The sequence below is a fragment of the Sciurus carolinensis genome, chromosome 3 (genome assembly GCF_902686445.1).
Source record: "Sciurus carolinensis chromosome 3, mSciCar1.2, whole genome shotgun sequence".
Classification (NCBI taxonomy): domain Eukaryota; kingdom Metazoa; phylum Chordata; class Mammalia; order Rodentia; family Sciuridae; genus Sciurus; species Sciurus carolinensis.
The window spans coordinates 88,205,380-88,221,144 of record NC_062215.1 but is presented as its reverse complement, the minus strand read 5'-3'; the positions used below and the strand labels follow the sequence as shown (position 1 = coordinate 88,221,144).

At 34.6% G+C, this 15,765-nt stretch overlaps 1 protein-coding gene across 2 annotated transcripts in view; it reads left to right on the top strand.

Moving 5' to 3' along the window:
• Dars1 (aspartyl-tRNA synthetase 1) overlaps positions 1-15,765 on the top strand; it is a 65,502-nt gene that overhangs the window by 12,325 nt on the left and 37,412 nt on the right. For both annotated transcript variants that reach the window (XM_047546621.1, XM_047546620.1), the window contains exon 4: positions 6,246-6,348. In XM_047546621.1, coding sequence (XP_047402577.1) covers positions 6,246-6,348 — 103 coding nt within the window. The remainder of the gene's footprint in view (positions 1-6,245; positions 6,349-15,765) is intronic.

Here is a 15,765-nt window from a genome sequence, read left to right as displayed (position 1 = left end):
TGTGGCAGTTTTATAGAATTCCCACAAATAAGAAAAATCAACCTTTTGTAATCATAGTGATTTATAATAATTTCTTAATGTTGAACCATTTTGGGGGTTTTGGAATAAACAATTTGGCAAAGGTATGGGTGATGATTTTTTAGTATAGTGCTAGTTTTGCTTTCAGTTCTGTTTTTTGGAATTTTTTACCTATAATCTGGTTTTTATCCTAACTGGAAAATTCCATTTTGTTTGTAAGTTATAATATATGTTTAGCATCCCTGATCCAAAAATTTAAAATGCTTTAAAATCTGAAACTTTGAGCATCAACTTGACACCACAAATGGAAAATTACATACTATGAAACTGTTTCATTCACAAAATTATTTAAAATATTGTATAAAATCACCTTTAGCATATGCGTATGAAATGTATATGAAACATAATAATGTGTGTGTATTTCGTGCTTCCTTTATCCGTTTATTTGTTGATTCATAGGCTGATTATGTAGCTTAGCTGTTGTAAAAAGTGCCATAATAAATGTGGACATGCATGTATCCTGTATGCACATTTTATTCCCTTAGAAGTATGCCCAGAAGCAGGATAGCTAAATCAAATGCTAGTTCTATTTTTAGTTTTTTGAGGACCTTTCATACTTTTTCATAGTGGCTGTTCTAATGGACCTTCCCACCAACTGTGTAAAAAGGTTCCTTTTTCTCCATATCTTCACCATTGTTTGTTACTTTTTGGTTTGGGTTTTTTTGTTTGTTTGGTTGGTTTTTTTTGTTTGTTTGTTTGTTTGTTTTTTTAAGCTAATTTTTGGTTTTGATAATGGCCATTCTAACTAGGGGAGATGATATCTGAGTTTTTTGTTGTTGTTTTAGGGTTTTTTTGTTCTTTTGTTTGTTGTTGTTGTTTTTGTGTTTTTGGTACCAGGCATTGAACCCAGCCAGGGGCACTTAACCATCAAACCACATTCCCAGTCCTTTTGTGTATTTTATTTAGATACAGGGTCTCAGCTTCCAGAACCACTGGGATTATAGGTGTGTACCACCTGCCTGTCTTTATTTCATTGGAGTTTTAATTTACATTTCCCTGATGGCTAATAATATTGAGCATTTTTTCCTATAGATTTTTGCCATTTGTATTTCTTTTGGGAAGTATCTATTAAGATCATTTGTCCATCTTTTAATTGGATTTCTTGTTTTATGTTGGGTTTTTTTTTTTTTTTTTTTTTAGTCCTTTATGTATTTTGAATATCAAACCTCTGTCTGATGAATAACTGGCAAATATTTTCTCCTGTCCTGTAGGTTTCTCCCATTCGGTACAGTAGTTAATTTTTGCTTTGTTTCCTGGACTTGTTGGAGCTATTTCCAGAAAATCACTTCTTGTACCAGTACCTTGGTATTCCCCTATGTTCTCTTCTAGTAATTTGAGAGTTCCTGGTCTTATATTAAGGTCTTTGATCCATTTTGAGTTTATTTTTATACAAGGTAAACGATAGAGTAAGTTTCAGTCTTTTTTACATATGTATATCCAGTTTCCCAACACTAATTGTTTTAAAGAGGCTGTCCTTCTCCAATGTATGTTTTTGACACCTTTGTTGAGAATCAGTTGGGTGTAGATGTATGGATTTATTTCTGGGTTCTCTCTTCTGTCCAATGGTCAGTTTTTATGCCCATTCCATGCTACTTTTGCTACTATGGCTATATAATAATTCTTTTTTTTATTTTTTATTTATTTTGTGGTGCTGGGGATTGAACCCAGGGCTTTGTGTTTGTGAGGCAAGCACTCTACCAACTGAGCTATATCCCCAGCCCTGTAATAATAATCCTTGATATCAGGTTTTGTGATCCCTTCTGCTTTGTTATTTTTGCTCAAGATTGCTTTGGCTATTTGGGATTTTTTGTGCTTCATATGAATTTTAGGATTTTTTTTTTTTCTAATTGTGTGAAGAATATCCTTGGTATTTTGTTAGAGATCACATTTAATCTATAGGTCACTTTTGGAAGTATGAACATTTTAATGATATTCTTCCAGTCTGTGAATATGGCTTCCAGTCTATGAATGTGGGGGAGGTCTTTCCTCCTTTTAGTGTTTTTCAATTTCTTCCCTGTTTTGTAATTTTCCTTGTGAAGAACTTTCACTTGTTTAGTTATTTGGTTGATTGTTGGTGACATACCATTTGAGTCATGTGTAGCTGTTTCAGAAATGAAGACTACATAAATCCAAAGAGAGCTATAACAGAATTTCTATTCTTATATATAAATAAAAATGTTAGAAAATGTCTGTTAGTATTAGGATTTGGATATGAGGTATGTCCCAGAAGCTCCTGTGTTAATGAAGGGATATCTGAAGAAATTACTGCATTGTGAGAGCTGTAATCTAATCAGTCTTTTCTTGTTTGAATGAACTGGGTGGTAGCTGTAGGCAGATTGGGGGTGTGCCCTAGCCAGATGCATCTTCCGGAAGAACCCATACTCCCTTCCCTTTTCTCTCAACTTCCTGGCTGCCCTGAATGGAGCAGTGCTTCTCCACCTGTCCCTTCTGTTTTAATGTCCTGCCTCACCTTGGGCCCAGAGAATGGACTTGGCATCTGTTGACTAAGACCATGAATCCCAAATAAACTTCCTCTCTTCTGGGTTATTCTTGCCAGGTATATTGGTCACAGCAACAAATGTTAACCAAAACAGTAAGACTTTTTCCATGTTCAGTTTACTTAACATATATTTTTAAATTTGCTTATTGAATCAAGAGAGCTTTTTAAAGTCTTTTAATGCTCATTGCCAGATTGTGCCCTAGAAGTGGTATTCAAGTTTACCTTGCAAGTTATGATGGAATGTTTTTACTTAATTCTACCAAGCATTTAATATTATATTTTAAAGGATCTTTGCTCATTTAAGAGGTAATTAATGCATAATTGTTTACTTCAATTTACATTACTTTCATCACCAGTAACATTTTGTTCCTTGTGGTATTTACTTTATTATGGTTTTCTTTTTCCTTCATATTCTGAACTATTACCCATTTATTGGGATCTCAGTGTTCTTTTGTCATAAATCTTTAAGATCTTTATGTAAATGTGTCACTTTTATGTAGATTATATGTTATTCAGCAAATATGTTTTCCAAGTGTTGTTTTTCCCTTTTTTAACTTTTTTCTGACTAGAGTCTGGGATTGAACCCAGGGCCCCACACATGCTCTGTCATTGAGCTACTTTCCCATCCCCCTTTTTGTTTTAGTTGTTAAATTTCCTGAGTTTCACCTAGAATTAAAATCTCTTTTGTCTAATAGAAACTATTGTCTGTCCTTTCTTATGCCCATTGACCTGGCTATTTTTTGTGCTTATACATTTTTACATACTACATAGGCTTTTCTTATCATAGGCTCATGGGACTGATCTCAGCTACTTTACTCCCTTTTTCCCGAATGCATTGCCTTTTTTTTTTTTTTAATTAATTTTTAGAATTATATATAATAAACACATAAACTTTTAAAGGGAACAGTGGTCAGGATTTCTTTTCCCTAGTTCGCATGCTGAATTTTAGGACATTCATTTGCTTCTGCATTAAGCTTCCTAGAACTTCCCAGGTTCTACTTACTACTTATGTTGAATCTTGAATGTGGCCAAGATTTCCTGTCAACCCTTTTCTTCTATACCTCTCTGATTAAGTAAACTACAAAAAAATTAGAATTTTGTTTTCTGGTTAGGAAAGTTAATGTTTATTTTAGAAAGTCCACAAAATACAGAAGCACACACACACACACACACAAATAATTTCCTAGAATTTCATCATTAATAGATGCATTTTCGTGTTTTTTTCCCCTCAACAGTCAGTCTTAATGTATTTTCTACATAGACAGAATTGGAATTATACTCTACATATGGTTTTATCACTTTTTGTGTAGCAGCCAATTATGAATGAAAGTCTACCAGATATTTATTTTGTGTTCTCAGCATCCAGCATATTTGTGCATAGTTATCTAACCACAAAATAGTGATAATCTATCCTTAAATAACTAACCAACAGTAGTGGTGCTATTAATAATAATAAGCAGGACTGGGGATATAGCTCAGTTGGTAGAGTGCTTGCCTTGCAAGCATAAGGCCTGGGTTCAATCCCCAGTACTGCAAAAATAAAAATAAAAAATAATAATAAGCATTAGTCGTTAACATTAATAGGACTCTGCCTCAACTCTAAACATATTATAGAATCCTCTGAATGTAAAAAGAGACCCTGTGAGTAGTAGGCTATTATTTCCTCTGTTTCACAGATGAGGACATAAAGTGGTTTAATAATTTTTCCCACAGGCCTTCATAGGACGTGATCCCAGGCCTTTGATTTCAAAACCTTTATTCTCTACCAGACCATTAAACTAAATGTTACCCCCTAGTGCTAACCCAGAGACATTTTACTATACTCACACCCTATAAATCCTATAGAGCTTTCTCTTCATTCTATATCTGAAGTTCTTTTGTACAGCATTGGAGTTCCTCACTAGATGACTTAGTAGTAGTGCTGCTAGGTTTGTGCTGCCTCAGTCTGACCGTCTAGAGCAGCTAAATTATTCTGACTAAATCCTGGCTTTGCTTAACAATGTTGTACACCCATTACATTCCATTTTCACTAGCATTCTATGCTAAGTGGAATAGTGTCTGACTTTGGTTTCCATAGTATTAGTTCTTAGGAAAGTGTCATTCTGACCCACCTACAAGTTTCCCTGTGGTAGTTTTTACTGTATAGTATCTTAAAATCCCTTTGAATTTGTTTAAACAACTTTTAAGATTTTACTTTGTTAATCCCAGCTGCCCGGGAGGCTGAGGCCAGAGGATCATAAATTCAATCCAGTAGTGCAAAAAAAAAAAAAAATATTTCACTTTGTGACTGGATCATACTCCAGAGGAAAAGGGAAAATTAATGTCTTTTTAGTCTTAAAAACCTGTCAGTCATATATGACTCCAGAGTCAATAGATTGTATCCATGTCGACACTTTGTTTGCAACCTGTCATTTTTATTCATGATTGCTATCTGATTTGCATTTCAAAATACTGTGTGGGTGAAAATAATAACTGTAAGTCTTGCATTTTTTTTTTTAAGTCTTGCATTTTTGCCTTTTCTTTTTGCAAGGATAATTCTTAATGTGAAAGACAATTCTAAATTTAAAAATCAAAATCTTTTGATGTTTTGCAAGACAGTCTGATGAGAAAAGTGGTTTGAAGAGATTTAACTCATTTTTATAAGAAAGTCGTTTTCTAGTATTTGATCAGAGACTTAAAAAAGATGTCACAAGGATACATAATAACTGAAATCTATTATGAGTAATATTTTTTAGATTAAAGATAAGGAATGACAGCTCTTTATGAAAGGGGAAATCAAGCAGTGCAGGATATGTAAAAATAAAACTGGTGTTATAGAGCTGGGCATGGTAGTGCATTTCTTTAATCTCAGCTATTTGGGAGACTGAGGCATGGGAATCACAAGTTTGAGGCCAGCCTGTGTAACCTAGCAAGACCCGGTCTCAAGAAAAACCCAGAAATGGCTAGCAATGTAGCTCAGAAGTAGAGTACTCTTGGACTTTACCTCCAGTACTGCAAACAAGAACAACAAAACACTGGTTGTAGGTCTTAAAAAGAATGATCTTTTATAGACAAAAGTAACTTATTTAGGATTAAAAAATGTGTCTGTGATAAAAGATGAAAAAATTGGGAATATAATAAAGGAAATTAGAATATGAAAGGTTAGCCTGTCAATCTAAATGTTCTTTAAATTGCACTTTGATAGGAAGAACTCTTGTAGACAGACCATCCCCACGGAATGCTGTGTTCTTGTTATTATGCACTTTATTAGCACTTTTGTGGTTGCATCACTAAAGCTTCCATGGTAGTTTTTTGCACTGCCTTTGCCTGTAGAATATATTAGCTATTGAATGAATGTTGAAAGTGATCTGGTTACTTGAAATTTATGTAATATATGACAAAATAATCTTGTAGATTTGTGCATTTTTTTAAATTAGTGATTTGCCTGTGTTCTTATAGCAAACATGTTAAAATCATTTTTTGTTACTGATTGTCAGGAACTTTTGTTTCTTTAAAGCTCATTGATTATTTTGACTGTGACAGGAAAACTGGGTGTTTACTTATGTGTACATTCCTGATGAGTATAGTAAATTTTGACCCAATTTTAAAGTAGAGAAGCATTTTCCTTCTTTGTAAAACGTGAAGTAGTGTGTCCTTAATGCATTTGTGTTCTTTCTGTCTTATTCAGGGAAGCAGTGCTTCTTAGTCCTACGTCAGCAGCAGTTTAATGTCCAGGCTCTTGTGGCTGTGGGAGACCATGCAAGCAAGCAGATGGTTAAATTTGCTGCCAAGTAAGTAAGCAATTATATCCTGTTGTCAGAATAAACAATGGTGGGAACCAAGACTCCCAGGGGTTTGGACCATTTTCATACATTAACATCAATGCTTCGTTTGTTTAAAAATGTAGTTATTTAAATTGTCAGTTCAGTGTTGCTGAATACATTAAACTTACAAAAGAGAAAATATGGAGCACAGGCTTGAAATTCATTTGAAACTGCTGAAGCAGCACTCTTTACAGACAAGTCACATTTACTTTCAAGTAGAGTAACAAAAAGCCTGGCAGCCTCAACATAGCAGAGCAACTTTATTTTGTTGTGTTTGTTGGGCTTCATTTCCTCCTCCCTCTCCCAGTTTGAGATACGCCTACCGAGCAGCAAGTTTCCTAACTGAATAATAAAAGTGTATAAAATAAAAGAATGTAGTTTTTGCAAATGAGTCCCTCCTGAAGGAAGTAAAACAGTATTATAGTGTGTTATAACTTTTAACTTTGACACCAAAAGGGTTTTGGGTGAAAAAGGTAAAACTTGCTTTTCCCTAGCTCTACAGGTCTGGCCTTCTTATTGCAAAGTTCCTACAGAAGCACATTGTCTTGTGTAAGAGGCAGGATATAGAAAGAGAAAAGAAGGGTGGTTGTGTATGCTGTGGCTCTGAGGTAATGACAGTAATTTTATTTGTTAGTTGGTGACATACTTAATTTTGTTTGCATGTTTTTCTCAATTTCATTGGAATTTTATTCCTATGATACTGATCAAAGAAGATAGAGGAAAATAGATGGTTTTTACTTTTAAATAAAAGTACTTCATAAGTGCAAATGTTTTTTAAAAGAGAAATCTAGAATAAGTGGTATATTTTTCCTATTGATTTGTTTTTTAATCTCTGTTCTTTAGATGTATGCTTTCAAAGATGGGTTAATAGTATAGATGGAATTACAAATTCTAGGAGTAGAAAGAAATTTTAAAGTGATATAACTTAATATCGTTATTTTTGTTTGAGCTTTTCCTGACTCCTGTGTCTTTTACATATAGTAGATGCTGAACAGCTAATTTTGGTTTAAAGATTTATCAAATTCGTTTTTATTATTTCATAGTAATAGTTGCACTGAGGTTTTAAAATTTCAGTACCATGAATTATATTAACTCCTTGATGAATTCTGTAGGTTTAGTGTTACTAGTATGGTAGGCCCTACCTTTTCCTTTCCTAGACCTGCTGCCCAGAGACTGCCACTTTCATGTCTTCTGTCTATTTTTTCTGGTAATTAGGTGGGCTTATTTTCATTTCTTAGATAGTAAGTGTACTTGTGAAATACATTTGTCATCCAGACTTAAGATCAGTGTATTTCCTATGTAGTAGGATATAAATGAGCTTGGTTCCTAGAAATAAATTTTATCGATAAAAGGAGCCTTATATAAAAAGAAAAAAAAAGGTGGCCTAGGAAACAACAAATATATGCTAAATTATATTTAATATACTAGAAATTATTGGGAAAAAGTTAACAAATAGTATGTGTGTGTGGGGGGGTGGCATATACTAGGGATTGAACCAGGGCCCTGTGCCCACTAGACAAGTACTCTATCACTAAGCTGCATCCCTAACCTTTTTAATTTTGAGACAGTTGCTAACTTGCACAGGCTGGCTTCAAATTTGTGATCTTCCTACCTCAGGTAGCAGAGATTACAGGAATAGCCCCAACCAAGCAAATATTTTTTGGTTTTTGTCTTTTATATATATAAAAGTTCTGAAATATGTGAAACTGGAAGTTTCATATAGAAGGTATTTTTTTCCATTAAGTTGAATTATAACCTCAGTGTTACATTCATAACATTCTAATCTAAAAATCCTGCCTCATTTACCCTTAATATTCACTAAGAGGGCTGGAGTTGTGGCTCAGTGGTATAGTGCTTGTCTAGCATGTGTGAGGCCCTGGGTTTGATTCTCAGCACCACATATAAATAAAAATAAAGGTACATTGACAACTGAAAAAAAAAGAAAATATTCACTAGGAGACATTTTACCAATAAGTCGTGTGTCCTTGTGATATCTTTAGAAGTAGACACATTAAAGTAGTTCACAAAAAAGTTATTCTAATTGTTTCGAATCTTCTCAGAAACTCCTGAGACTTGACTTAGTAACATTAATTGTTCATATCAGACTTCAACCACAACTTACTAGCTGGAAGAACTACTTGCAGATGGTCTCCCAAACAGAATCATAGAACATAAGAATGTCTTTCTTTTAGACAAAGGAAGAATTTAGATGATTTCATAATTTCTAAAGTGAAACTCAGTCAAAATCTAGATGTAATTTAGGCTTAACAATTAAGTTGTGGGCTGGGGAGATAGCTCAGCTGGTAGAGTGCTTGCCTCGCATGCACAAGGCCCTGAGTTCGATCCCCAGTACTGCAAAACAAACAAACAAACAAACAAAAAAAGTTGTTACTTAATTGTTTTTTGTTTTTTAAACAAAAAGCTAGTTTTAGTCCCCTAAATTGTACCTTATACACTTAGTGATAGTTGGGAAAGGGTCTAACTATTGCATATTAAAGTATTTAACTGGTTCTATACAAGAGAACAGAGCCAATTTTATACAATAGGTTTAGCATGTGGTACTTAGATTATAATTATGTAACTTTTGGCAGTAATATGCTAAGGTATTAAACTAGAAAATTAAGAATAGGCTTGTTAATGGCTTTTGTTACCTTGGGAAAGGGAGAAATTCTCATGACTAAAACTGGATAAATGATTAGTTTTTGGTGTTTGGGGTTGGTTTATTGGTAAGATAGTTTTCTTAGCAACATTGGTTCCAGCTCCAGATGCATCAATCACCTTGTCTTTTTTATATTTGAACTAATAAGGTAGTTCAGAAATCCTTATCCTTGGTAGTAGAAGGCACATATCTTACAGAAAGCTAGGGAAATGATCTTTATCTTCAAAGTACTAATTTTTAAAGAAAAATTAGTATATTGTTATCTGCTCTGTTTGTCATAATAATAAATCAAGTGAAGTTGTAATGTAAATTTTGAAGGACTTTTAGAACTTAAGATGTGTCTTTTTCTGCTTGCTGGTTCCCTCTCTACAGTGTTATATTCCAGTACACTCTTCAGATTGGGCAGAATCTCCATGCTACAGTATCCTCTCTTCTTACTTCATATTGTACAGCCTTTGGTTTTGTTCTTTAGTTCCTCATTCTTTGTTGCTCAGCCCCATATCCCTTGTGATCATTATTGATTAGTTTTTCTATTCATTCCTTAGGGGTCCACACAGATAGGAGGGTAGATATTTTTATATAGACTTTTTAAATTTTAGTATAACTTCGATCGATGATAGTCTTAAAATTATAGAAGGTGTTTTTCCGTATTGAATGCAACCAAGAACTTCTGTATGAACTTAGTACTTCTGATAGCATTTACTTCCACATTTACAGTTCATGGATCTGAAGCCAAATGATATCAGTGTTCAGTACAGATAAAGATTTAAAAGTAATTTGAACACAGACTTTGAACACCACTGGGTTACCAGGTGGTACTTGATAGTAAAGAGACATTCTGAATTCAAAAAAACCTGTACCTTTTAAGCAGGTGGTATTCAATCCTATTTTTGTATGCTAGGGTTAGCAGATCACTAATAGTATAGCAGCAAGGAAAATTTTTCTGTTTTCAGTTTCAGTAGTTTATTTGATAATCCATTGTAAATGATGCAAATTTGAATAGTGCTGCATTATTAATTTTCTTATGAACTACATAGTTTTATAAAATTATCAGACTGATACTTTATTTAAATTGTCATTGTTGAATTGTTCCTTGAAGAACTTTGATTACTTATGAGGCCAAATTATCCTGAACCAACCTTAAAGTTTCATGTAATTATGAACAGGCATTCTTCACATTACTAGCATTAAAATCAAATATAGAAACACATTAAATAGAGAATGACACTAAGGCTACAACTTTATATAGTAAATAAAATGTCAGCAATTTAGTTTTAGTTATGTTTGAATTTTGTTTTTATTTTCTTTGAAAATTAATTTTAAAGGTAAGAACTATAATCATAAACTTTTATACTAGTTTTATACTTGCAGAGTTTGGGAGGTTTTTTTTGTTTGTTTGTTTGTTTTGGGTTTTGGCACTAGGTATTGAACCCAGGGTCCCACTCTGCAAGTGCTGTACCACTAGCTACGTCCCTCTCCCTTTTTCCCTTTTTTTCATTTTCATTTTAGTTTGGTTTTTTTTTTTGTTTTGTTTTGTTTTGTTTTGTTTTGTTTTTGGGTGCTGGGGATCGAACCCAGGGCCTTGTGCTTACAAGGCAAGCACTCTACCGACTGAGCTATCTCCCCAGCCCCTCATTTTAGTTTGAAACAGAGTCTCACTAAGTTGCCCAGATAGGCTTTATCAGATTTGTAATTCTTTAGCCTCCCAAGTAGCAGGATTACAGGCCTGGGTCTCCAGCCACTTATAGGTATTTAAGTAACATGATAAAAAATAAAGGGAATCACTGAATGACCCTGATACTTTTTGTTCCACTAAAGAGGGCCCATACAGTACTTTCTGAGTCAGTTCTTGGTCAGTGCCATATTGAGTAGTGAATATACATCTCACCTAGCTTGTTTTAGACTCAGTATTTTTGAGATTTTGGTAAAGAAAAATGAGTTCATAAAGTAAGTCATCATAGAACTACAAGGATGATCTAAACCTTTGATTTTTGCCAAGCACCAATGAGAGCTGGCTTAATAGAGGACAGGAGAATCCAGAGACTTGGCTAACCCACTAACTGGTAACAAAAACTCATTGATCAAACTCTGCTCAGCCTCTTTCTGACTTCTCTGCTAAACCAAGCCTCCACGTCTAGACTTTGGTGTATTCATTTATATGTGAAATGCTTTAAGTAATTAAGAAACTAAAACTAAAATTAAAATTTAGTATATTGATTGCTGTTGATTTATCGTGCCAAGCTTTCTAGTGTCTAGCATGAATTTTTATACTTATTTGGGTTTTCTTCCTTATTAGTACCTGTATCAGGCCTGAAAGCCATAGTTCAATGGTCTCCAGCATCTTCCCCATCTAATGTATAGAGAAATAAGAGGTTTGCCCATAATAGCAATAAAAGCTGACTATTCCTGTGTACTAAATATAAGAGCTATGAAGTGCCATACTTGCATTTTCTCACCCAATCCTCATAGCAACTCTGTAAGATGTAGAGAGTGTTCCATTTGGGTTCTGGGGTTTTGGTTTTTGGTTTTTGGTTTGGTTTGGTTTGGGTTTTGTTTTTTATTCTTTTCTTTTTTACAGATGAGAGGACATTGAGGTTTGAAATGTTAAGAGTTTTGACTAACAGCTCACTTTCTAGCCCTTTTGTCATCCTGCTTCTCCAGGATAGTGTAATGAAGTCAGTTGAAAGCCATACATGGTTTAGATATACTTAGAAAACAATCTGCTATACCCTGCCCACAAATTAAGAAGAGTCAAAAAGAAGGGAAATTTTTTTATTTAAAAAGTATAATTGAAACTGGGCACGTTGATGCATGCCTGTGCAGTGGCTTGGGAGGCCGAGGCAGGAAGATTGCAAGTTTGAGGCCAGTCTTAGCAATTTAGGGAGGGAGACCCCAAGCAACTTAATGAGACCCTGTTTCTAAATAAGAAATTGTAAGAAAGGGGTGAGGATATGGCTCAGTGGTTAAGCGCAGATTCAATCATTCATATATCTCATATATGTATATATATATATCTCAGATTTTAAATTAATATAAAATATTCTTATGTTTGAGTTATAAGTTGATGCTAAAAACAATTTCAAAAAAAGAATTTAATCTAGGTGCGGTGGCAAATGCCTATAAAGCCAGCCTCAGCAAAAGTGAGGCACTAAGCAACTCAGTGAGACCCTGTCTCTAAATAAAATACAAAATAGGACTGGGGATGTAGCTGAGTGGTGGAATACCCTGAGTTCAGTCCCCAATACTAAATAAATAAATAAATAAATAAATAAATAAATAAATAAATAAATAAATAAAATGGGGAACAAAATTGGAACTGAATTTCATATTTGCAGTGGCAGTTATATTTTGGTAATTTAAAATTTGGTGTCTATAAGCATAAAACCTAGATATCACTAGACATATCTACTAATTAGTTGCATCTAGTTTTATTTAGGCTTAGGCCATTTCCCCCCCTAATCAGCACTGCCATTAACATAGACCATCTTACACATTCTTATCACTCTTACTGTTGTGAGAAATAAGGCACAATAGTCACTCAGCAAAGCAGCTGGGTGGTGTATACAATTGATGTGGAAAATATAACCACAGACTAAAAATTTAAAACAGAGAGTTATCATTTGCCAAGATTCTGGAACATAATGAAAAAGTTTTTCTGGATAAATTTCAAGCTCTTTCTTAGACAATTGCACAAACTAAAATCCTCTGTATAAGTTGTGTCTTCAGCACGGGATAAGAGATCTTGGGACATTTGAGTATAGATGTTCTTTCAGATTACTTTTTTATATAATGGTGCTAATACACTGTTGATTCTCTGTTATATGAAATCTACATTCCCATTTGTGCTGTACCAGGTTGTGCAATAAAAATCAAAGGGTTTATGGAGAAAATGGTTTAATGATAAAAACTCACAAACTTAATTGGTGACACTTTTTCTTAAAGGCAAGAACTTAACACTTTAAAGGTAGATTGAACAGTTTTATGTATGTTGGATACTTGACAAATACATAAAATACTACAATAAATACAATATTTTACCCTAAAAAAAGATCTGCAGTTTGCTTGTGGAAGTAGGTTTCGAAAGCAGTATAGCCTGTGAATTATTGTGAAATAGTGGAAGACTGACTGAAATTGGACGGAAAGTTGTGGATGATTGAGGCTTACAACACAGGCCACAGGTAGATGCTTTGAGATGTGTGTGTTTTGGATTTTCCTGCGTGGCTGAGTTCACCTGAGCACTATTATCTACACTGACCTAGTGTTTCTTACTGATGAAATCTGGCATAGGCAAATACAGAATTCTCTTGCTTAAGTTGTTGCTAATTTATCAATTGTGTTAGAACAAGTTCACATTTTCAAAACAAGCATATACCAGAATTGATTTGTCTCTTGAAAGAGATAATGATGGTTGCTCAATGATTGGGTTAAAAAACATGTGTCTTAACTGTGTGCTTATTGCTTGTGTGGGGATGAGGAAAATAACAAAATATATGATAACTTCAAAGTTTCTAGTTTGAGAAACTAAGTGAAAATGACAATTTAATCTGGAGTAAATTGCTGAGATGGGCTGGACTAAACATGTCCCACTGTCTGGAATTGGGATGAGCTCACCTTCAAATAAATGATAGATGCAGAACAGAACTGGGACTCTGCTTGGATAGGCAGTCCACAGGATTGCCAGTGCTTTAACCGTTGAGTAAATTGAAGACAAGTTCCAGCCTTTAAGTTCATAAAAAGCGAAGACTGAAATAGGTGGTCTTACCAAAAAACCATCTTTTTTTTCTTACTGATAGTATTCTCATTTTCCCATGCTGAGTCTTCCCTTTATTCTAAATATTTTCAAGTGTTTCTTTTCCTCCATTGTCTTCACCATCACTCCATTTTAACTCATTCCTATGGCCAAGCTTGGGTTTTGTCCCTAGGGACTTCACCATTTTTAACTCCAGTGACCACCCAACCCTGATGACAGTTTCTACTAATATACCTGTCCCAGGCCTCCTAATTTTCTAATGTACTTCATCAAGACTTCTTGTCAAAAATTTTTATCTGTCTTCTCATTTCCTGCCAGTATGTTCAACCTCCTTCTGATCTTGGTGTAACCCCATGTTTGATTCTAGAACTATTCTCACTGCACAATTATCCACCAATTTTATACACCTCTTTGTTTCTCTTGTCCTGTAAACACTGTTCAAACTCCCCTGTCCTGTAGACTCCTGACTCCTTAATCACACACTTAGGTTTGAGTATTGCGTAGGTTTTGTGGCATAATGACTGATTTCCGGGGCTGGGGAGACAGCTCAGCTGGTAGAGTGCTTGCCTCGTAAGCACAAGGCCATGAGTTCGATCCCCAGTACCGCAAAAAAAAAAAAAAAAAAAAGATTGATTTCCATTGCTCAACTGTGCCCAGTAGTGTACATTCTACCTTATAATAAAAATTGAGGTTTATAAGCTGCCTGTGTTTGAACACTTCAGAATCTTTCCTCTTTATCCTTTAGTTTCTGCGTATACTTACAAATGAAAAATTTGGAAAACTCTGTGAGTTCCATTGCTTAATTGTTTGGCAACATTCTTTTTATGATTTAAAAGAAATTCTGATGGATTCTCTTAAGTGAAGTGAAAATCCTTGTGTATAAATGTTTTTGGCTTATATTAGAAATTTAAGGGCTGGGGTTGTGGCTCAGTGGTAGAGCACTTGCCTAGCACATGTGAGGCACTGGGTTCAAGCCTCAGCACCACATAAAAATAAATAAATAAAGGTATTGTGCCTATATACAACTAAAATTTTTTTTAAAAAATAAATTTGAGGATCAATGAAACATGAAGTGATTCAAAAGAATTTTTTTTTTCCAGTGCTGGGGATTTGAACCCAGGGCCTTGTGCTTGAGAGGCAAGTGCTCTACCAACTGAGCTATATCCCCAACCCCCAAAAGAATTTTTGTTAGCACATTCTAGTTGAGAAACCAGCTGCTTAGTGAGCCAACCTAACCATTCTGTCAGAATCTAGTTTGGAAAATAGTATGGACAGAAAATGTCTATGAGGAAAAAGCCATTTCAGTTTTCCACTTATTTATCATTCTGTTTTGGGTCATCCCCCCCACCCCCCATTACTGGGAATGAACCTAGGGATATCCGCTCAACCCCTGAGCTACATCCCATCCTCCATTTTTCTTTTTTAATTTTGAGACAGTGTCTCACTAAGTTTCTGAGGCTAACTATGAACTTGAAATCCTCTTCCCTCAGCCTCTTGAATCAGTTTTTATATATAAAATGCCTAAAGTTATCTTTACTAGGGGGAGCACCTAAGGACTGTTTATTTGCAAAATGTCTCCATGTTGAAGGTTACCACCCAAGGACACTAGACATCAAAATGTGAACTCATACAACAAAGTGGAAGAAATAATGGTATTTATATGTTAATTCCATAAGGCCCTACATTTAACTCTATTCCCTCTGGCCATATACCAGGTGGGAAAAAGCTGGAACTCTACTATTAAAAATATCAAATCAGATAGTTCCAGATGGGGTTTCCTAATCATTTAAAAGGCAAAATATGAGGTCACTTTTAATATCTTAAGTAGATAACAATCTTAGCATTTACTTTAGATTATTAAATTTGAGGTGCTTATCTTTTGCCTTACTAGACTATACTGCTTGCAGTTTTTAGCTTTTGAGGCTTTTCCTTAAAAAGAAACATTGGAGGGGCTGGGGTTGTGGCTCAGTGGCTG